The sequence below is a fragment of the Physeter macrocephalus genome, chromosome 16, assembly GCF_002837175.3.
Source record: "Physeter macrocephalus isolate SW-GA chromosome 16, ASM283717v5, whole genome shotgun sequence".
NCBI classification, from domain to species: Eukaryota; Metazoa; Chordata; class Mammalia; order Artiodactyla; family Physeteridae; genus Physeter; species Physeter macrocephalus.
Genome location: NC_041229.1, coordinates 25,689,507 through 25,713,159, shown reverse-complemented (window position 1 = coordinate 25,713,159; position 23,653 = coordinate 25,689,507). Strand labels below are relative to the sequence as shown.

General features: G+C 35.1%; 1 protein-coding gene across 1 annotated transcript in view; it reads left to right on the top strand.

Moving 5' to 3' along the window:
* GUCY1A2 (guanylate cyclase 1 soluble subunit alpha 2) overlaps nt 1-23,653 on the top strand; it is a 428,505-nt gene that overhangs the window by 211,463 nt on the left and 193,389 nt on the right. Inside the window, exon 5 of the mRNA XM_024115325.1 lies at nt 5,410-5,895. Coding sequence (XP_023971093.1) covers nt 5,410-5,895 — 486 coding nt within the window. The remainder of the gene's footprint in view (nt 1-5,409; nt 5,896-23,653) is intronic.

Below are 23,653 nucleotides of genomic sequence, written 5' to 3'. Positions count from 1 at the left end.
CCTCTTCATTTAGTTGTTTTTCTGGGGTTTTATCTTGTTCCTTCACCTGGTACATAGCCCTCTGCCTTTTCATCTTGCCTATCTTTCTATGAATCTGGTTTTTGTTCCACAAGCTACAGGATTGTTGTTCTTCTTGCTTCTGCTGTCTGCCCTCTGGTGGATGAGGCTATCTAAGAGGCTTGTGTAATTTTCCTGATGGGAGGGACTGGAGGTGTGAAGAGCTGACTGTTGCTCTGGTGGGCAGAGCTCATTAAAACTTTAATCTGCTTGACTGTTGATGGGTGGGGCTGGGTTCCCTCCCTCTTGGTTTTTTGGCCTGAGCAACCCAACAGTGGAGCCTACCTGCCTCTATGGTGGGGCTAATGACAGACTTCCCAGAACTTCTGCTGCCAGTGTCTGTGACCCCACGGTGAGCCACAGCCACCCCCCGCTTCTGCAGGAGGCCCTCCCACACTAGCAGGTAGGTCTGGTTCATTCTCCCCTGGGGTCACTGCTCCTTCCCCTGGGTCCTATGTGCACACTGCTTTGTGTGTGTCCTCCAAGAGTGCAGTCTCTGTTTCCCTCAGTTCTGTCGAATTCCTGCAAGCACATCCCACTAGCCTTCAAAATCTGTTTCTCTAGAAATTCCTCCTCCCATTGCCAGACCCCGAGTTTTGGAACCTGACGTGGGGCTCAGAACCTTCACTCCAGTGGGTCGACTTCTGTGGTATAAGTGTTCTCCAGTCTGTGAGTCACCCACCCAGCAGTTATGGGATTTGATTTTACTGTGATTGTGCCCCTCTTTCCATCTTAGTGTGGCTTCTCCTTTGTCTTTGGATGTGGGCCATCTTTTGGGGTAACTTCCAGTGTCTTCCTGTCGATGATTGTCCAGCAGCTAGTTTTAATTCTGGTTTTCTCACAAGAGGTTGTGAGAGCACGTCCTTCTACTCTACCATCTTTGTTCATCCCCCAGCAATTTTTCATTTAGCATAATTCCCTACAAGTTTATCTAATATTTTACCTATATCAATAGACAATTTCTTTATATTGCTGAATAGTATCTCCTGTTTGGTTTAACCATTCACCCACTGATATACATCTGGATTGTTTCCAATGTTTGGTTATTATGATTATGTCTTTATTTCTAGTTTTATTCCATGTGGTTAGAGAACATATTCCATATAATTTGAATTTTAAATATTTATTGTGGTGTTTTTCTCATGGCCTACAATATGGTCAATCTTAGTGTATGTTACACAGGTTCTTTGAAAAACATGTATTCTTCTGCTGTTGGGTGGATCAGCCTATATCTGTCAATTAGACCTTATTTGTTGATTTTGTTTTTCTGATCTGTATCAGTTTCCTGTGGCTACTGTAACAAATAACCACAAACTGGGTAGTGTTAAACAGCAGAAATTTATTCTTTCATAGCCCTAAAGGTCAGAATCTAAAATCAAACTGTGGATAGCTCCTTGCTCTTTCCACAGGATCTGAAGGAGAATAGGTTTCTTGACCCTCTAGCTTCTGGTGGCTACTGGCATGCCTTGGTATTTCTTGGTTTGTGATTGCATCACTCCAATCTTTGTCTCTGTTTTCACACTGTCTTCGTGTGTGTGTGTGTGTGTGTGTGTGTGTGTGTGTGTGTGTAATCTCCCTCTGCTTTTCTCTTTTAAGGAGGACACTTGTAATGAGAATCATTAGTGTTATAATTTTTGTTGCAATCATCACATGTGATTTAGATAGCTTATGAGGAGAAGGATAATCTATTGTATTTACCAGTATTTTTAGTCTTTCCATTCTTTTCTTTTTTCCCTTCCTGATGCTCCTTAGAGCATTATTTCTCTTATTTCATTCAATTTTAAGACCTTTCTTTAGCTGTTCTGTTAGGACAAAGACTTCTAGCTTTCCTTCATTTGCAGATGTCTTTATTCCCCTTCATTCTTGAAGAGTAGTTTCCCCAGTCATAGAATTAGCAATTGACACTTCTTTTCTTTCAATATCTAAAAAAAGTACTACTTTCTTCTGACCTCCATAGTTTCAGATGAGAAATCAACTGCCATTCAAATTAGTGTTCCCTATAAGTAATGCATCTTTTCTCTGTGACTGTTTTCAAGATATTTTCTTTGAATTTAGTTTTCAAAATTTAATTTTAATGTGTCTTGAAATGGATTTCTTTGGTTTTATCCTACTAGAGATTCACATAGCTTGTTGATTCTGAGCGTTTATATCTTCAATCAGATTTGAGACACTTTCAGCCATTATTACTTCAAATGCTTCTAGGACTCCCATGATATGAATGTTGGATTTTATGCTATTGTGCTACAGGTCCCTGAAGCTCTGTTTATTTTTTTCAGTCTATTTTCCTTGTTCAGATTGAGTAAATTCTATGGAACTATCCTCACTGATTTTATCCTCTGTCAGCTCCATTCTATTTTTTAGCCCATTCCCTTCTTTTATGCTTACCAATTTATGAAATCTAATATATTTAAAGACAGTTTATTTTCATTATGCCTTATGCTATTTTATTAAAACTTTAATATAATTTAGAATGCAATAAAACCTTAGGGGGATGTTTTAATTTAATGTAGTTTTTCACAAATTTGTCTCCTCTACATAAAAATACATAGTTCCTATAATAGTTGTGCATATTGCTAAATCAATAAATGCAATCATGGTGAATATCTGAATTTATAATTATAATAAAGCAAAAACAATTCAAGAAAACTAATTTATATTATTTTCCAATTAGGCTAAACCTGCATTTATGACAGAGACACAAGTGCTCCAGCAATATTTGCCCAATTATAAATAAGGAAAAAATTCACTGATGAAAAATATCCTAAAATTAAGTTATTTACTGTGTATATTGTGATTTGTCTTTCATGATTTTTTTTCTGTAATATAAGAAGTAACCAATTATTTTATTCTCTCAGGCTCTGCTGATTCAGAGACTTCAAAAAATGAACTAATGCCATATATAAATCAAGAATATATTTATGTTTTGTTTTTTTGAGTTGGAATATAACATATTGCATTCAGCTTATTTGTAAGTTAAAGAAAAACACTCTTATTTATTACAAATAGCAAATAGTGTATAATATTGTTTATGCCTGTGTACATATACTGATTTCATATTAAAATAAAAAAGGAGGTGAAAGCAAAGGTGGAAAATAAAAAGGTCCATTTATGATGGTAAATGTGGAGATTAATACATAGGGAAAAAAGAGAAAGAAAAAGAAAAAGGAAACACCAGTGAGGAAGATGAAGGAAACCAGTGATGAGAAAGAAAGCCAGGAAAGCAGGAGAGATAAAGACTGAATGAAGATAGCATATTGAAAAAAAAAAAAAGAGTAAATCCAAAGAACAAAGAGGAGAAGGGAGAAGAAAGTAAGATGTAGAAGAAAAAGAAAATAATTAGAAAGAAATCTGAGAAAAAAAAAAGGGAGAGGGCTTCCCTGGTGGCGCAGTGGTTGAGAGTCCACCTGCCAATGCAGGGGACATGGGTTCATGCCCCAGTCCGGGAAGATCCCACATGCCACAGAGCGGCTAGGCCCATGAGCCATGGCTGCTGAGCCTGCGCGTCCGGAGCCTGTGCTCCGCAACAGGAGAGGTCACAACAGTGAGAGGTTCGCGTACCACAAAAAAAAAAACAAAAAAACAGGAGAGACCAGATGGAGGTCTAAATCTATGAATATCAGAGGTTTGCTTTTACCTTATATCACAAGAAAAGAAATTAAAGTACTATTTTTTAAACTATGAGGTTGTACATTATGTGTATCTTCTTTATTATACCTTTAATATTCTAACAAGTATATACCATTAACAAACCCCTCCCCCCAAAAAGCCTATCAGGCATATATGTAATAATCTGGAAATACTTTTCAGGACAATTACTTTCTTTGTATTCAAACTATAGCCTGAGGTCTTTTGAGAGCCCACCTTAAATTGGGAATTGAAGGGTCTTCTTCATTCTATTCTATGGGCTATATAGATTTGGCTCTCCCTTCCATACTGTGATAACTTTGAAAAGAGGAACCTTGTTTTATCTTTTTATGCTTATCATCCAGAGCAGTACTAGTAAATAGCAAACACTCAATAAACACTTCAATGAATAAATGAGAATATTATGTAAAAAATGCTGAAATACTGAACACTAGCAGAATCTTTATATAAAAAAGTGAACATTTCATTTCATTAAAAATATAACATGAAGCAAGGATTCAATTTTATTTCCTTATGTAGACTAGATCTTGGTAAATTGTGCAGGGGGAACAAAGTAAAACATTTGCAGGCTTACAAATCCAAATCTCTTCAGTTTTACCCCATATTTGTTCTATTCCTCCAATTTCATCAACTAGCCTAACTACTTCATGCTATGAAGACCAAAAGAAAATAAATGTATTGAAAACATTCCATGTAGTTGGGGAAAGTGACATAGATAAAACTGATGCACAGTCTCAGCTGGTCTACTTATAGGCTGTTCTCTCCAGCTAATTACAACTAGCTTCCTCTCCAGATGTGCTGAAATATCTTATCCTAACCCAAATAACTCTATTTGCATAACCATATCCTAAGTCTTCCTTCCTTCCCTACTGGTGCTTATCCCCTCTGAGCGTTCCTTGGGGAACCAAGCTAAAATAGCATAAAGCAGTGTTCATGAAGTTTTTCATTAAACATCAGTTCTCAAATTCTCCAGTCAAATAGTACAGAAAGGAGGGATAGATTTAAATTACTACATCTTCAGATTCTTTATCTTATTAACTGAATTCCTTTAATACTGTCCCAACTTGGAGGGCTATTTTTAACTTATATTGAACATGCTAGTTGATTGTTATTTTCTGGTAATACTAGCTTAATGATATCTAGTTTAATATTTTTAAGAAAAAATGAATTGTCAACTAATCTAGCCAGTGCAAAATCTAATATATTTTCATAGGACTACAACTGGTGAAAAATGACTTACATAAGGCTAAACAATTATTTGTATTCATTTAGTCTCCTGGACTTATTTTCTGAGTATTATTTTAATGACAGTTAAAGGCAGTTATACTGACAGATGGATTTTTCCTAATTCTACTATTACTACACAGGTTGAAAGTTTTTGAACTGGCTCATGAACCAGTTTCATGATGTACCTGGATGCAATTTCATTTTGAATGAAAATGTTTTCCTGTTCCATTTCTCATTGATCTTCCTTCCTTTCCATTTGATCATTGTGTTAAGAAAGTGACCAAGTGGGAAACAATAACAAATGTTTCTATTTAGAATCATAACTTATATTGGCCATAAATCACATTTAAATTTGCCTATATGAATGCAGAAATTCAATAGAGCTAATTTCTTGTTCTTCCTCTCCATCAGACAATAAATTATTCTTTGTGAGCCTATTATGTGAATAGTGCTGATCAAAATTCCGTGTTAATTTTGCAGGTGATGGAAGTTAAAGGACAAATGATCCATGTCTCAGAATCAAATTCTATTTTATTCTTGGGTTCTCCATGTGTGGACAAGTTGGATGAACTCATGGGACGAGGGCTGCATCTCTCAGACATCCCTATCCATGATGCTACCCGAGATGTAATTTTGGTTGGTGAGCAGGCAAAGGCCCAAGATGGCTTGAAGAAGAGGATGGATAAATTAAAAGCAACTTTAGAAAGAACTCACCAGGCCCTGGAGGAAGAGAAAAAAAAAACAGTGGATCTTCTATATTCTATTTTCCCTGGTGATGTAGCCCAGCAATTGTGGCAAGGGCAGCAAGTGCAAGCCAGAAAGTTTGATGATGTCACCATGCTCTTTTCAGACATTGTTGGCTTCACAGCCATATGTGCCCAGTGTACCCCCATGCAAGTAATCAGCATGCTGAATGAACTGTACACAAGATTTGACCACCAATGTGGATTTTTGGATATTTATAAGGTAATGGTGTTTAGTTACTTATATATAAATACTTTTTAGTAGTAAATTTTCATCTTAATTAAATTACAAGCATACAGTCTATTTCTCTTTTTAAACTTGATAGTAAATGGTGGATAATTTTAATTTAGAAATATCAATATTTATACAGAATACAAGTATTTCTGCTCTATGAGTAAACTTTCATTATGAGTTGATTTATACTATTGACATAACTAACTGTGAATCATGATATTGTTCAGTAAGGAAAAATTCCATAGAACTAGTACTCTAAATTCATTATTATCAAAAATAAATACATAAACTTGCTGAAATCTAGGCAACTTTTAACCATATAATTAGTTTTTCCTAAAGAGTAGGATTACAATATAAAGTAAGTTTTATATTGGCAGTTAAAAGGAAACAGCAATTTATTTTAAAACATGCATTGCATTGTGAGTTAAATCATGGTTAATCGGTATTTTGCTCTTCACTGTCAATTAATTGAGGTCCCTCTAATTCTGAAAGAATACATGTAAATATTCTAGCTATTGTCCAAATAACCAATGTTTTTTAGTGTAAACACTTTAATTTTCCAAGCTACTTAATTGAAGAGTTTTGGAAATGTATACAAGTCACCATTTGCTAGTCTAATTTGGTGAACTCCTTATTAATTTCTTATTAAAATTATAGAAATATTTTGAGTGATTCAGCTTCATGTCTACATAATGAATAACTGTAACTTTACATAAAATTTCACATGGATTGCAAAATGTCAGGGTTCATGGCTTTTTTTTTTAATATGGAGGACAGCAATTACTTTTAGTACAAACAAACTAGTGAATTTTAGATTTTTTTTTCTTCTTTACTAATCATCTAGACTTCTACTTCTTTCATAGTATGATCTGCACGTAAACAGATTCAGAAAGAATCTGTTTCACCTTTTAGTTTCATATTATGATCCAGAGGGTGTTTTCATTAAGGTGCATCTCCTTTACGGAAAGATATTCACTAGTTCCATTATGTATGATATACAACAAATTTTAAATATTTTAGAAAGCCTCTTCTGAGTGGTAAACACTCAGTGTGACATATGTATGAGGGATTTGCTTTGTTATACAAAATAAGAGTTTTTATAAATTATGTTTAACTTCCTTATAGTTTATTTTTATGTAATTTATGGCAGAGGCAGCCAAATGTCTGATCCTAAACCAGAGACATGATGAGTCTATCACTGTCAATTCCAGAAGAGAGAGCAGATTGTCCTGAATTTCCAGCACTCTTTTTCCTTCAGACTTTGGGCACTATTTTTTTTTGGCCACCCTGCTTGTGAAATCATAGTTCCCTGACCAGGGATTGAACCTGCATGACAGTGATAGCATGGAGTCTTAACCACTGGACCACCAGGGAATTCTCCAGACTTTGGGCACTATTGCACCAAGCTCTGCAACCACAATCACTTCCTTCTAAATCATTGATTTGCAGTGTTAGTTTCCTTCAGCTAAAGTAGTCATATGTTTTCGTGGCTCTAAGTCTGTGCAAATAAATGAGCATGAAAAATAGATTCTTTTCTGGTAATACATGGAAATCCCTGATTTAAATATAAGTATCAATTTGGTTTTGAGAAAAGAAGAAATGTGATATCTTCTGAGGGTACAAAAACAATTTCAAGTTTTAAAAATACAGTTGATTTCACAGACATCAAGTCTTCCTTCCCTGGAGATAAGCTAGGACACCTCACAGAAAAAGAAAATATGTGGGAATATACTGAATGACTTCAAATTTTCCTATATTTTATTAAACTGGTAAGGTTCATATAGTTATAAATAATTATCAGCAAGTTTTAAATTACAGAATGGATCTACTCATTCTCAGGTACTCAAGACTTTGCTTTCCATCTTTCATATATATATTGAAAAGTAAACAAAACAGTTTGGTTCAGAGATTCTCTTAAACTGAACTTTCTTATGAAATTTTAGCAATAAATTATAAGGTAAAATAATACCATAGCCAGGAGTTTTTTTTTTTTAATTTGTTTTTTTAATTGAATGTACGATTCTTTAAATCCTATAGTGCTTTACAGTTTTCAAAAGTTTCATACATATGATTTTATACAGTTCTACAGTAAACCCTTTTTTACCCCATCCCAATTTTGCCCCTCCTCCATTCACTCTCCCTATTGGTAACCACTAGTTTGTTCTCTATATCTATGATGTCTGCTTCTTTTTTGTTTTATTCACTAGTTTGTTGTATTTTTTTAGATTCCATATGTAAGTGATATCATACAGTATTTGTCTTTCTCTGTCTGACTTATTTCACTTAGCATAATGCTCTCTAAGTCCATCCATGTTGCTACAAATCGCAAAATTTCATTCTTTTTATGGCTGAGTAGTATTCTATTGTCTACATATACCACATCTTTATCCATTCATCTGTTGATGGACGCTTAGGTTGCTACCGTTCCTTGACAATTGTAAATAATGTTGCTAGCAACTTTGGGGTGCAAGAATCTTTTTAAATTACTCTTTTTGTTTCTTTTTGATATATACCCAGGAGAGGAATTCCTGGATCATTTGGTAGTTCTATATTTTGATTTTTCAGCAACCTCAAAATTGGTTACTGCTGCACCAATTTACCTGCACAGTGGCTGCACCAATTTACCTTCTCACCAACAGTGTAAGAGGGTTCCCTCTTCTCCACATCCTCGCTAACATTTGTTATTTGTTTTCTTTTTGATGATAGCCATTCTGACCTGTGTGAGGTGGTATCTTGTCATGGTTTTGATTTGCATTTCTCTTATGATTAGCAGTATTGAGCATCTTTTCATGTGCCTGTTGGTCATCTGCATTTCCACTTTGGAAAAACGTCTATTCAGTTCTTCTGCCCGTTTTTTTTTTGTGTGTGTGTGTGGTATGTGGGCCTCTCACTGTTGTGGTCCCTCCTGTTGTGGAGCACAGGCTCCGGACGTGCAGGCTCAGCGACCATGGCTCATGGTCCCAGCCGCTCCGTGGCACGTGGGATCCTCCTGGACCGGGGCACAAACCCTCGTCCCCCGCATCGGCAGGCAGACTCTCAACCACTGCGCCACCAGGGAAGCCCCTTCTGCCCATTTTTAATCAGGTTGTTTGTGTTTTTGATGTTGAGTTCTATAAGCTGTTTATATGTATTGGATTTTAACCCCTTATTGGTCATATCGTTTGCAAATATCTTCTGTGTTCAGTAGATTGTCATGGAGGGAACATACCTTAACATGAAAAAGGTCATATATGAAAACCCAACAGCTAACATCATACTCAGTGGTGAAAAGATGAAAGTATTTCCTCTAAGATCAGGACCAAGACAAAGATGTCCACTCTCACCACTTTTATTCAACATAGTTTTGGAAGTCCTAGACATGACAATCATAAGAAGAAAAGAAAATAAAAGGAATCCAAATTGGAAAAGAAGAAGTAAAACTGTCACTGTTTGCAGATGTCATGATACTATAAATAAAAAACCTAAAGATGTCACCAGAAAACTACTAGAGCTCATCAATGAATTTGGTAAAGTTACAGCATACAAAGTTAATATAGAGAAATCTGTTGCATTTCTATACACTAACAACAAAATATCAGAAAGAGAAATTAAAGAAACAGTTCCATTTACCATCACATCAAAAAGAATAAAATACCTAGGAATAAACCTACCTAAGGAGGTAAAAGGCCTGTACTCGGAAAACTATAAGACACGGATGAAAGAAATTGAAGATGACACAAACAGATGGAAAGATATACTGTGTTCTTGGATTGGAAGAATCAATATTGTTAAAAGGACCATACTACATCAGGCAATCTATAGATTTAATGCAATCCCTATCAAAGCACCAATGACATTTTTTAGAGAACTAGAACAAATAATTTTAAAATTTATGTGGAAACACAAAAGACCCCAAATAGCCAAAACAATCTTGAGAAAGAAAAATGGAGCTGGAAGAAACAACTCCATAGCTGACTTCAGACTATACTACAAAGCTACAGTCATCAAAACCATATGGTACTGGCACAAAAACAGACACATAGATCAGTGGAACATAATAGAGGGTCCCGAAGTAAATTCACACAGTTTTAGTCAATTAATCTGTGACAGAGGAAGCAAGGATATACAAGGGAGAAAATATATTCTCTTCAATAAGTAGTGCTGGGAAAAATGGACAGCTACTTGTAAAAGAATGAAATTAGAACATTCTCTAACACCATATACAAAAATTAACTCAAAATGGATTAAGAACCTAAATGTAAGGCTGGATACTATAAAACTCCTAGAGAAAAACATAGGCAGAACATTCTTTGACAGAAATTTCAGCAATATTTTGGGGGATCTATCTCCTAGAGTAATTTTAACAAAAGCAAAAAATAAACAAATGGGACCTGATTAAGCTTAAAATATTTTGCACAGCAAAGGAAACCATCAACAGAGCCAGGTAATTTTAATGTATCTCCAATACTAGCGTGTATATGTATCTGGTATGATAAGTGTATACGGTGGCTTTGATGTTTACTCAGGCTTATGGAGGTTGAATCTGGGGGATCCAGACTGTGAAACACAATATGTGCTGAAGCCGGAGTAATGATATGGCCAGAGAGAGGGAAGGGCAAATAAAGAGAATATTACCCTTGTTTAGGATAAAATGAAGTATCAATACATTATGAGAACTACATTAGGAGGTATATAATTTAGAAATTCTCAATCTGACCAGCCTAATTTAAGGTTTCTAATTATTGTAATCTTTCCAGCTCATTTTCTAGAATATTTACACAGTGCTATTTTATACCAAGAACTATTTGCTAAAATTTTAATTGCTATTGAAAAAGTCCCAAAGGTGACAGAATTTTTTAAGGATTATAAATCTGCTGATTTTATAAGATTTAAAAGTATTTTGTTGGATTTAAAGTACGTGTAGAATTTTTGTTGGAATAATTATACCACAGAGATAAATAAGGTATAGCTCACTTTTGTTTTATGTTAGAAAAGTGAAAGGAAACCAAGTAAAGCTGAATATCAAGAAAAAAGAGGGCTTCCCTGGTGGCGCAGTGGTTGAGAATCCGCCTGCCGATGCAGGGCACATGGGTCGTGCCCCTGTCTGGAAAGATCCCACATGCCGTGGAGTGGCTAGGCCCATGAGCCATGGCCTCTGAGCCTGTGCGTCTGGAGCCTGTTCTCCTCAACAGGAGAGGCCACAACAGTGAGAGCCCCGTGTACCACAAAAAAAAAAAAAAAAAAGAAAAAAGAAAAAAGAACTAGAGAACTAGAGAGAGGGCCTCACAATGGGCATTCAAAGTCTGTTACATGCAATAAGACTTCAGTCTCTAAATTTATTTGTTGCCCTTCTCTTGATCATCTTATTACCTCATGTTTTCCTATCATAAGGGAGATGATGCAGTGATGAATTATAATGCCAGAATTTAACTAAATTAGGGCATAATAAGAAGGTTCTGCTAAAATAATCAAGCTTCCTATAAAGTAGGAGGTTAAGGAAGATGCTGTATATTTTAATGTGCATATTGCAAGCATTGAGAAAATTAATCTTTAAAAATGCTTGACTTCCAAGATGTTGCAGGTGTATGAATGCTAAATAAGAACAAGGTAAATTGAAGGAAGCATGGATTATAATTTTGATCTCATAATTTGAAAAGCAAATATTCAGCAAATAGTCAGCATAATATATTATATAATATTTTGCTCCTCAGGTTTTATAGGGGATAGAGAATAAACTAAATAAAGAACAGGTAACTCTAACTTTTTAAGTCAATTGTATATAGATAATAATAAATAATAACTAAATGTAGTAATAATAGTATTGGATGTTGAAGCAACATAATGTGAGTTTTGCCTCATTTTATATTTTTGTCTTTGCCAAACCCTTTAGTTTGAAATAAAGGAGAAGTATAGAGGAGGATGAATCTTTCTCCATGCTCCTCTTATTGCACTCACCCAAGCTGCAGTTTCCCAGTGCTATCTTAAATACTCTCCTTACAGCTCGCAACTTTTCACCTTTAACACTTTCTTAACTTCCCTCCCGTTCTATAAACTGTAAAGTTAAGATTAGCACGTGGTGTATAGTAGTAAATGGACATGTTAGTTGTCATTATTATTTCTCAGATCAGTACATTTGGACATATGGGAGTGGGTATGTGTTATGTGATTATTTTGTATGTTTTCGTATGTACATAACTAAAGTGTACTCAGTGCTTATTAGAAAACAATAAAATATGATCTCATTTAATAATCCATGACTAACATGTGGACTTGTTGCATTATCTCCATTTTCAGATAAATAAACTAAATTTCAGAGAAGTTAAATAATCCAGATAATATTGCTATTGAATCAGAATTTGAACCGACACTTGTCTGATTCTAAAACCTACAATTTTCCCATATGTTTAGGCTGTGGAAAAAGATCTAGACAAAGATCAAATAATAGCAAAAGTGGAAACTGTTTCTAAACTATTTTACGTGATCAGTAACTATAGTTATACTGTCAAATGATAAGGAAAACACTATGACAACATAACCCAATTCCACTCCCATCTCTTGATTCGCAAATAGTTCAGAGTTCTGAGAAGCTGCATCTTTAAAAGTTAGGGACTCTCCCATTTGCCATACTCCCTTTTTGTCAGAAATTAGCTAACATCTTCTCCCTTCATTTATCTTATGGAGAATTAGTGTACCAAGGAAACAGTGGGATCAGTGATCCCAAGTGCAGGCAATAAGGGGTATAATTTTAAAAGAATGAAACTGAATAAAAGTTGATATTTTTTAAAATCACCTTGGCCAGGCAACTCTAAAGCATGTTAGTAATAAAATACTTTACTCTCTTGGGGTGGAAGTAGAGAGGCATTCCCATCACAAACTCCAAACCTGGTTTACAAATGTTTGTAGAGTTAAACGCTGAGTATCAGTGTCAGGCTTGGGTTGGGAAGAAAGAGTAGAAAGACAGGATGGGGCAACCAGGACATGCCAGGACCAGAATTTTGTTAGATCAGGGAATCTGATATTGAGATCTAAAAACCAACAGCACAAAGTTCATATTGGTAAGGGAATACAAGTATTGTAAGTTCAGGTGGAAGAGCTGAGTCCAGCAAAGTAGGAAGGAACAGAAATTCAGGCTCACTCTTAGGGAATGCAAGACCTTGGGACTGGACACAAAGATTATGGGAACTGGATATCAGGTAACAAGTATGAAGATAGGCATCAGGACAAACTCTGATGGGAACTAGCACCTTTTCCCTGGGCAGGAAAGACTTGGAGACAGAGGATGCATACAACCTCCACTGTAGAGTCAAAGGGAAACCAAATACGGCAACCTCAAAGGAATATAGAGATGTCTACTGAGTTTTAAATTCTAAAACAGAAATTAAACCTACAGAGAAGCCAGAGTTATCAGGTTCATTCTACCCACTCTTGAAAATAAATTGACTGTGTTTGGGGGGCACTCTTGGCATGAATAAAATTTGAAAATTGCTGAACACCTTGAGTTCTGAAAATCTCAAAGACCAATGGAAGCCCTTTGTTGACTTTATAAGCTCAAAACCTCCATAAATACAATACCAATAAAGGGCTAGAAAAATCATTAAGATCATGTATCCACTAAATTTATATAAGTAGAAGGTAAATATCCATGATAGAAAGGTTTATGTATAAGGTGATCAGAGTTCAGTTTTGAGTGAACTTGTTAATATCGCAGGGAAATTGAGAATCAGGCAAACTCTTTGGATTCAGACATCTTGGTGAAGACCACTCGGGCTTTGCACAACTGATATGCTAGCATTTTGTAAATTTGATAAGGACCTCTTTCAGACTTGAATCTCCATCTTTAACCTCCCTGATAAGAGCTGAAAGCAGATGTTTCTCATATAAAATTACAAGGCTACAGAACACTATGCTTCAAGAAGTTTGATTTGTCTTGACATTTGATTAGTATGGAGTTACTAAAACCACTGTTCACTCGACTTCAGCCAGGCTTCAGAAAACGAAGTAGAATGTCAAGAATATCCTTTCAGTGTGAATTGAGGATTTTGCAGAAAAAAACAAAATGAAATGCTTCCTTTCCCCCTCATTTTGCCTTATGATAAAATAGCACTTTAAAGTACTTAGGTATTTAGGTTATTCTTAGAATTTTATAAATATGTATATATTTTACTCCATTTTCCAGCAATAAATACCAGCTCCATTTAGTAAAGAGTGACTGGTTCATTTTCCCCAAAGGTTTACATATTTTCTGCTTCATTGATCAGTGCACACTTTTGAAATTGAAAACTACTAAAGATTTATACTAGTTCTTTTTAGTGGCTTCAATCAATGTCACTGCCATTTACTTTTGCAGCTATATTATTGGAAATAAGGTAACAGTGTCTTCTAGTAAGTCTAGAAAAGAGGAACATCTGAAGTAAGATAATCAATTCATTAATTCACTCATTCAATAAACATTTTTGACTCACGCATTTGACAACACCTACAGAATGTTTTGGAATTAGTAATATATATATTATAAAATATATATTATATTAGTAATGTATATATAGGGGTATAGTTGCTTTACACTGTTGTGTTTGTTTCTGCTGTACAACAAAGTGAATCAGCTATATGTATACATATATCCCCTTCCTCTTGGACCTCCCTCCCACCGCATACCCATCCCACCCATCTAGGTCCCCACAGAGCACAGAGTTGAGCTCCCTGTTTTATACAGCAGGTTCCCACTAGCTATCTATTTTACATGTAGTAGTGCATATATGTCAATCCCAATCTCCCAATTCATCCCAACCCCCCTCCCCCCATGTCCACACTTCCATTCTCTAAGTCTGCATCTCTATTCATGCCTTGCAAATAGGTTCCTTAAAAAACTCAAACTAGAACTACCATATGACCCAGAAATCCCACTACTGGGCATATACCCTGAGAAAACCATAATTCAAAAATTCACATGCACCCCAAGGTTCATTGCAGCATTATTTACAATAGTCAGGTCATGGAAGCAACCTAAATGTCCATCAACAGAGGAATGGATTAAGAAAATGTGGTACATGTATACAATAGAATATTACTCAGCCATTAAAAGGAACAAAATTGGATCATTTGTAGAAACGTGGATGGAAGTAACAAATATCGTACATTAATGCAAGAGAAAAACAAATATTGTATATTAATACATAAATGTGGAATCTAGAAAAATGGTACAGATGAACTTAGCAGAGCAGGAATAGTTTTTTTTAGCACAATTTTAATGAGTAGAAAACTAATTTATATTCTTTAGAAGGAAGGTGAAAGTCAAAGCTAAGTGTTTTGTTCTGATAACTTTTCTACTGGGGGGATTATATTGTCAGTTTCAAAATACCATAATGCCCTAAAAATTAATTGACAATGGTTTTGTCTCATTTGTAGTTTTTCTTTTGTCAAGTGCTTAGGCTGCAGATAAGAGAGAAAAAGAGAGGAGAATGTATTCTTCTCTGCATCACTCTCATTCCATTTAGCTAAAATTATGGAATCCCAGTGCTATCTTAAGTACACTATTTGGAGTTCTCATCTTTCTACCTTTAACCACTTATTTTATCTCTGTGCTTCAGTTGCACCACCTGTAAATAAAGAAAAAAATATCTATGTTCATAGTTATTTTTTAAGCTTTTAAATTAAATGAATGTAAAAATGCTTATGACAGTGTCTAGTCCATTGTAGTAAATATAAATGTTAATTACCCTTTCTCAAATAGCTGATCTGAGCATATATGGTGAGTGGTTGTGTGTTTTATATGTATATGCTTATATGTCCATGTGTTTGTATGTAATAAATATTGTATAACCAGTGCTTATTAGAAATAGATAAAATGCTTACTTCCTTAGGCTCATTTTTCCAGGTTATTAGAATTACGTCTTACGCCAGAGAAAACTGTGAAGGCAGAGTAGGGAGAAAGTTAAAAAGAGGAGGCAAAAAACATAGCTCCCTGAAATGCATTATTTATGTCATCTTCACTGGGTCCTCATGGATCCTTATTCTTGAAGATGGATCCATATTCTGCCTTCAGAGATCATTTTAATCTGAATAACCTGAATTACAATATGCAATTTATGAAGATAACAGTGTTTCTTAAAGTAATATTGGATTGTGCAAGACCTATGACCAACACTGTGAAGCTAAAGCTAACGTTTATTTTTTTACACTCTAATATGACATCCTTCTGTATTCAGAGAACATTTTCTTTTAGTGTTGTGGCAAATTCTGAAGACAGAAGGCTAAAGCAATTTGGATTGCCAAGCAGGAATCAAAATTAATTAATTTCTTGTTGAATTTAACAAACAAAGTGTTTTGGGATGTTGTTTTTCATCTATATTGATTTTCAATTTTCTTTCTTTTATTTATAGGGCTTCTATTAAATATTTTACAGAGTGGTTAATAATACCCAGTGTTTCAATTTTGAAATGAAGCTTAGTATAAAGTTTTTCAACCTTGACATTTCTGCATCATTTTATATTATTTTCTTTATAAAATTTTTTTTAACTTTTTTCTTTTTTAAGTTGAGGTATAGGTAATTTACAATATAAGTTTCAAGTGTACAACAGTGACATAATTTTTAAAGGTTATGCTCCATTTATAGTTATTCTAAAATATATTCCCTGTGCTGTACAATATATCTTTGTAGCTTATTTCTTTTAAACAGAGCAGTTTGTACCTCTCAATCCCCTATCCCTATCTTGTCCCTCCATCATTTCCTCTCCCCACTGGCAACCACTAGTTTGTTCTTTTTATCTGTGAGTCTGCTTCTTTTTTTGTGATATTCAATAGTTTGTTGAACTTTTTAGATTTCACTTATAAGTAATTTCATACAGCATTTGCCTTTCTCTGACTGACTTATTTCACTAAGCATAGTACCCTCCAAGTTTATCCATGTTGTTGCAAGTAGCAAAGTTTCATTCTTTTTTGTCCCTGAGTAGTAAGTAGTCCATTGTGAGATACATATATATATATATATATATAAAACAAGTATATATAATATATATAATCAACATCCATTCATTATCAATATCCATTCATCTGATGATGCACACTTAGGTTGCTTCTATGTATTGATTATTGTAAATAGTGGTGCCATGAACATTGGGGTGCATATATATTTTCAAATTATTTTTTTTTTTACTTTCTGTGGCTATATACCTAGGAGTGGAATTACTGGATTATGTGGTAGTTCCATTTTTAGTTTTTTGAGAAACTTCCATACAGTTTTCCACAGTGGCTGCAGCAATTTACATTCTTGCCAACAGTGTACCAGGTTTCCCTTTTCTCAAGCCTCACCAACATTTGTTATTTGTGGTCTTTTTGATGATAGCCTTTCTGGCAGGTGTGAGGTGATACCTCATCGTGGTTTTTATTTGCCTTTCTTTGATGATTAGCAACGTTGAGCATCTTTTCATGTCCCTGTTTACGATTTGTATGTCTCCTTTGGAAAAATGTCTATTTGGGTCTTCTGACCATTTTTTAATCGTTTTTTGTTTGTTTGTTTGTTTTGTCTTATTTTCTGCTGTTGAGTTGTATGAGCTGTTTATATATTTTGGATATTAACCCCTTATCATCATTATTTGCAGATATTTTCTACCATTCCATAGGTTGTCTTTTCATTTTGTCAGTGGTTTCCTTTGCTGTGCAAAAGCTTTTTTTTTTTTTTTTTTTTTTGCGTGGGTTTACTCCTTTATTTTCTGAATATGAAGAATTACATTGATTGATTTTTGTAGTAGCTTTCTAAAGATATAATTCATGTACCACACAATTCACCCATTAAAGTGTAGAATTCAAGGGCTCTTAGGGTATCCACAGATGTCCAAAAAACAGCACAGTTTTATAATATTTTCATCTCCCCAAGAAATGCACCCCTTAAGTATTGCTTCCCTTGCCCCTATGTCCCCCTGACCCAGGCAAACACTAATATATTTTCTGGATGAAAAAATCTATGGATTTTCAAATTCTGGACATTTCATATAAATGGAATCACAGAATGTGTGGTCCTTTGTATTTGGATTCTCTCATTTACCATAAAGCTTTTTTTTGGTTGTAGTAACATACACATAACATAAAATTTATCATCTTTACAACTTATAATGCACTTAGTGCATTCATATTGTTGCACAATCATTACCATTATCTTTATAATTTTTTCATCATCCCAAACAGAAGCTCTGTACCCATTAAGCAATAGTTCCCCATTACTCCCTCAAGCCCATGGTAACCACTATTCTACTTTCTCTCTATGAATTTACCTATTCTAGGTACCTCATATAAGTAGAATTGTATAATTGTTGTCCTTCTGTCTGGCTTATTTCAATTACCATAATGTTTTCAAAGTTTATCTATGTTGTAGCATAATTTCTTTTTAAGACTGAGTAATATTCCATTGTATGTATATGCCACATTTTGTTTATCCATTCATTGTTTGATGGACACTTGGGTTGCTTCCATCTTTCAGTTATTGTGAATAATGCCACTATGAACATGGGTGTACAAATACCTGTTTAAGTCCCTGCTTTCAATTGTTTTGAGTATATGTCTAGGAATGGAACTGCTGAATCATAAGTGATTCTATAAGTTTTTGAGGAACTGCCATAACGTTTTGCATAGCAGGTGCACCATTTTTTGCATAGCAGCTGCACCATTCCCACAAGCAATGCACAAGCATTCCAGTTTCTCCACATTCTTGCCAACATTTGCTATTTTCTGTTTCATTGTTAACAACCATCCTAATGGGTATGAAATGATATCTCATTGTAGTTTTGGTTTGAATTTCCCTAATGATAAATGATGTTGAGCATCTTTTCATATACTTATACAAACCATTTCCTGGTTAGATACATATTTTGCAAATATTTTCGCCCATCTATGGCTTGCCTTTCCATTTTTGAATTATGTCTTTTTTTGAGAAGTAGTTTTAAGTCTGTATTTTGTCTTTTAGTCTTGTCTATGGTTTTTATTTTATATTTTTAATAGATATTTATTGGAGTATAATTGTGTCACAATACTGTGTTAGTTTCTGTTGTAAAACAAAGTGAACCAGCCATACGCATACATATGTCCCCATTCCCCTCCCTCTTGAGCCTCCCTCCCATCCTCCCTATCCCACCCCTCTAGGTCATTGCGAAGCACCAAGCTGATCTCCCTGTGCTACACTGCTTCTCCCCACTAGCTAACTGTTTTACATTTGGTAGTGTATAAATGTTGAAGCTACTCTCACTTCGCCCCAGCTTCCCCCTCCCACCCTGTGTCCTCACGTCCATTCTCTATGTCTACATCTTTATTCCTACCCTGCAACTAGGTTCATCAGCACCTTTTTTTTTTTTTTTTACATTCCACATAAATACATTAGCATATGGTATTTGTTTTTCTCTTTCTGTACCCATTCCTCTGTGATGGACATTCAGGCTGCTTCCATGTCTTGGCTATTGTAAATAGTGCTGCTATGAACATTGTGGTACATGTCTCTTTTTGAATTATGGTTTTCTAAGTGTATATGCCCAGTAGTGGGACTGCTGGGTCATATGGTAGTTCTATTTTTAGTTTTTTAAGAAACCTCCATACTGTTTTCCATAGTGGTTGTGTCAATTTACATTCCCACCAACAGTGTAGGAGGGTTCCTTTTTCACCACACTCTTTCCAGCATTTATTATTTCTAGATTTTTTGATAATGGTCATTCTGACCTGTGTGAGGAGATACCTCACTGTGGTTTTGATTTGCATTTCTCTAATGATTAGTGATGTTGAGCATCTTTTCATGTGCCTCTTGGCCATCTGTCTGTCTTCTTTGGTGAAATGGCTACTTAGGTCTTCTGTCCATTTTTTTACTGGATTGTTTGTTTTTTTGGTATTGTGCTCCATGAGCTGTTTGTATATTTTGGAGATTAATTCTGTGTCTGTTGTTTCATTGGAAAATATTTTCTCCCATTCTGAGGGTTGTCTTTTTATCTTGTTTATGGTTTCCTTTGCTGTGCAAAAGCTTTTAAGTTTAATTAAGTCCCATTTGTTTATTTTTGTTTTTATTTCCATTACTCTAGGGGGTGGATCAAAAAAGATCTTGCTTGGTTTATGTCAAAGAGTGTTTTTCCTATGTTTTCCTCTAAGAGTTTTATAGTGTCTGGTCTTATATTTGTCTTTAATCCATTTTGAGTTTATTTTTGTGTATGGTGTTAGGGAGTGTTCTAATTTCATTCTTTTACATGTAGCTGTCCAGTTTTCCCAACACCACGTATTGAAGAGGCTGTCTTTTCTCCATTGTACGTTCTTGCCTCCTTTTTCATAAATTAGATACCCATAAGTGTTTGGGTTTTTCTCTGCACTTTCTATCCTATATCACTGATATATACTCCTGTTTCTGTGCCAGTACCATATTGTCTTGATTACTGTAGCTTTGTGATATAGTTTCAAGTCAAGGAGCCTGATTCCTTCCAACTCCGTTTTTCTTTATCAAGATTGCTTTGGCTATTTGGGGTATTTGTGCATTAATTTTGTATACTGCAACCTTACCAAATTCATTGATTAGTTCTGCAGTTTTCTGGTGGCATCATTAAGATTTTCTATGTATAGTATCATGTCATCTGCAAATAGTGAGAGTTTTACTTCTACTTTTCCAATTTGGATTCCTTTTATTTCTTTTTCTTCTCTGAATGCCATGGCTAGGGCTTCCAAAACTATGTTGAATATGAGTGGCAGGAGTGGACATCCTTGTCTTGTTCCTGATCTTAGTGGAAATCCTTTCAATTTTTCACCATTGAGTATGATGCTTGCTTTGGGTTTGTTGTATATGGCCTTTATTATGAGTTAGGCTCCCTCTATGCCCATTTAGGGGACTCCCTTTACTTCCTGTACCTGGGTGACTATTTGTTTTCCCACATTAGTGAAGTTTTCAACTATAATCTCTTCAAATATTTTCTCAGACTCTTTCTTTTTCTCTTCTTCTTCTTGACCCATATAATTCAAATGTTGGTGGATTTTGTGTTGTCCCAGAGGTCTCTGAGATTGTCTTAAATTCTTTTCATTCTTTTTTCTTTATTCTGATCCTTGGCAGTTATTTCCACCATTTTGTCTCCAGCTCACTTATTCTTTCTTCTGCCTCAGTTATTCTGTTATTGATTCCTTTTAGTGTATTTTTTATTTCATTTATTGTGTTGTTCACCTCTGTTTGTTTGTTCTTTAGTTCTTCTAGATTTTTGTGAAACATTTCTTGTATTTTCTCAATCTGTGCCTTCATTCTATTTCTGAGATCTGGATCATCTTTTCTATAATCACTCTGAATTCATTTTCAGGTAGATTGTTATTTCCTCTTCATCTATTTGGTCTTGTAGGTTTTTACCTTGCTCCTTCATCTGTGACATATTTTTTTGTCATCTCATTTTTTTTTTTTAAGAGTGGGATTGTGTTCCTGTCTTACTGGTTGTTTGGCCAGAGGCTTCCAACACTGTAGCTTGTAGGCTGTTGGGTAGAGCTGAGTCTTGGTGCTGAGATGAGGACCTCCATGAGACCTCATTCTAATGAATATTCCCTGGGGTCTGAGGTTCTCTGTTAGTCCAGTGGTTCGGATTCAGAGCTCCCACCACAGGGGCTTCAGCCCAACCCCTGGCTCATGAACCAAGATCCCACAAGCCACATGAGGTGGCAAAAAAGGGAAAAAAAAAAGAACAATAACAAAGTAAAAAATAAAATTTGACTAGGAAACTAACAGATATTGTAGAAAGAATATAAAAATAAAAATATAGATTAATCAACAACTGGAAGGTACATCAGTACTTTTTTACCATAATAAAAAGGAGGAGATGGGAAAAGAAAAGAAAAGAAAGAAAGGAAAAGGGTGGAAAAGGCCTTGGTTGTGGAGGGTGGGGCCTAAACAAAGGGGAGGTTTGGGCAGTGGGCGGATATCTTATTTTATGATCTTTTTATTCTTAAGAACTCCTTCATATCTCAAGGCTATAATCAGAGTCTCTTACATTTTGTTCTGAAACATTCATAACTTTGTTTTTAATATCTGGTATCTCGAATCCTTCTAGAATCTGTTTTTTGTGATGGTTTGTGGTGAGGATGTCAGCATTTCCCCCCATGCACAGAGCCAATGATCTCAACCATCATCCCTCTATGTTCTCCATTCTTATTTTCCCCCTTCTATGAATTCGTCCCTAGTTTGTTTCCATAGTTCCAGTGACCAACAATCATTGATGAGTCATATATTTTATCCTAAACTTAAAATTTTCAATAATTACAGAGTGGTATGAATTCTTTCTTCCATTGTTCTTCCAGGTCCAAGGACCTGGATGCCAAGTCCATCCTCTCTGGGTGAAGTGTGAATATGGTAGAATGTCTGGCCTAAGTCTAATATAAAGAAAAAGATACAAAAGAGATATTCAAACATTTTTTAAAACACTAGTAGAATTGTAAAATGTGCTTTGCACACAGCAGGGATGCTCTGGTTTACAGTAACGTCAGATGTTGGGGAGAAGCACAGCGGGAAGAAGCAAGGGTGAGTCACCCTGTCTTTCCCTCCAGGACTTCAGAAATAAGCACATGAAGTCATAAAATGTAGCTGCTTATGTATCCTATTTGCTGGGTCCCAGAAAACTTTGAAAAGGTAACTCTGGCTCCACCTCTTGCCACTCATACAAGTCAGTCCTTCCACAGATTAGTCAAAGAAGGAAGACATGTGGGCACTGATGAATTGATATGAAGAAAGCTTTATATATTTAATCTTTAAGAGGAATGAGAGCCTCTCCGGTTCTCAGAGCCTCTGGGCATCATTCCCAAAGCTGTTTAGTTTAACTAGGTCCCATTTATTTATTTTTGCTTTTGTTTCCTTTGCCCTAGGAGACATATCCAAAAAAATATTGCTATGATTTACTTCAAAGAGTGTTATGCCAATGTTTTCTTGTAGTTTTATGGTTTCAGGTCTCACATTCAGGTCTTTAGTGAATTTTGAGTTTATTTTGTATATCATATACAATTAGAAATTATTCTAATTTCATTGTTTTATGTGTACTTGTCCAATTTTCCCAGCAGCACTTTTTGAAGAAGGTATCTTTTCTCCACTGTATATTCTTGTCTCTTTTGTCATAGATTAGTTGGCCATAAGTGCATGGGCTTATTTCTGGACTCTTTCTTGAGATTTTTCTTATTTCTTGAGGTAAGCTTGTATCACTATAAAGTTCCCTCTTACAACTGTTTTTGCTGCATCCCATAAATTTTGGATCATTGTGTTTTCGTTTTCATTTACCTCCAGGTATTTTTTATTTCCTCTTTGATTTCTTCAGTGATCCATTGGTTGTTCAGTAGTATATTGTTTAGCCTCCATGTGTTTGTGTTTTTTGCTTTTTTTTTATTGTAGTTGATTTCTAATCTGATAGTGTTGTGGTTAGAAATGCAGCTTAATATAAGTTCAGTTTTCTTAAATTTACCAAGGCTTGTTTTATGTCCTAGCATGTGTTCTATCCTGGAGAATGTTCCATGTGCACTTTAAAAGAACATGTATTCTACTGCTTTGGGATGGAATGTTCTATATATATTTATTAAAGCCATCTGCTCTAGTGTGTCATTTTAGGTCAGTGTTTCCTTATTGATTTTCTGTCTGGATGATTTGTCCATTGACATAAGTGGGATGTTGAAGTCCCCTACAATTATTGTGTAACTGTCTACTTCTTTCTTTATCTCTGTTAATATTTGCTTTATGTATTTGGGTGCTTCTATGTTGGGTGCATATATATTTACAATTTTTATATATTCTTCTTGGATT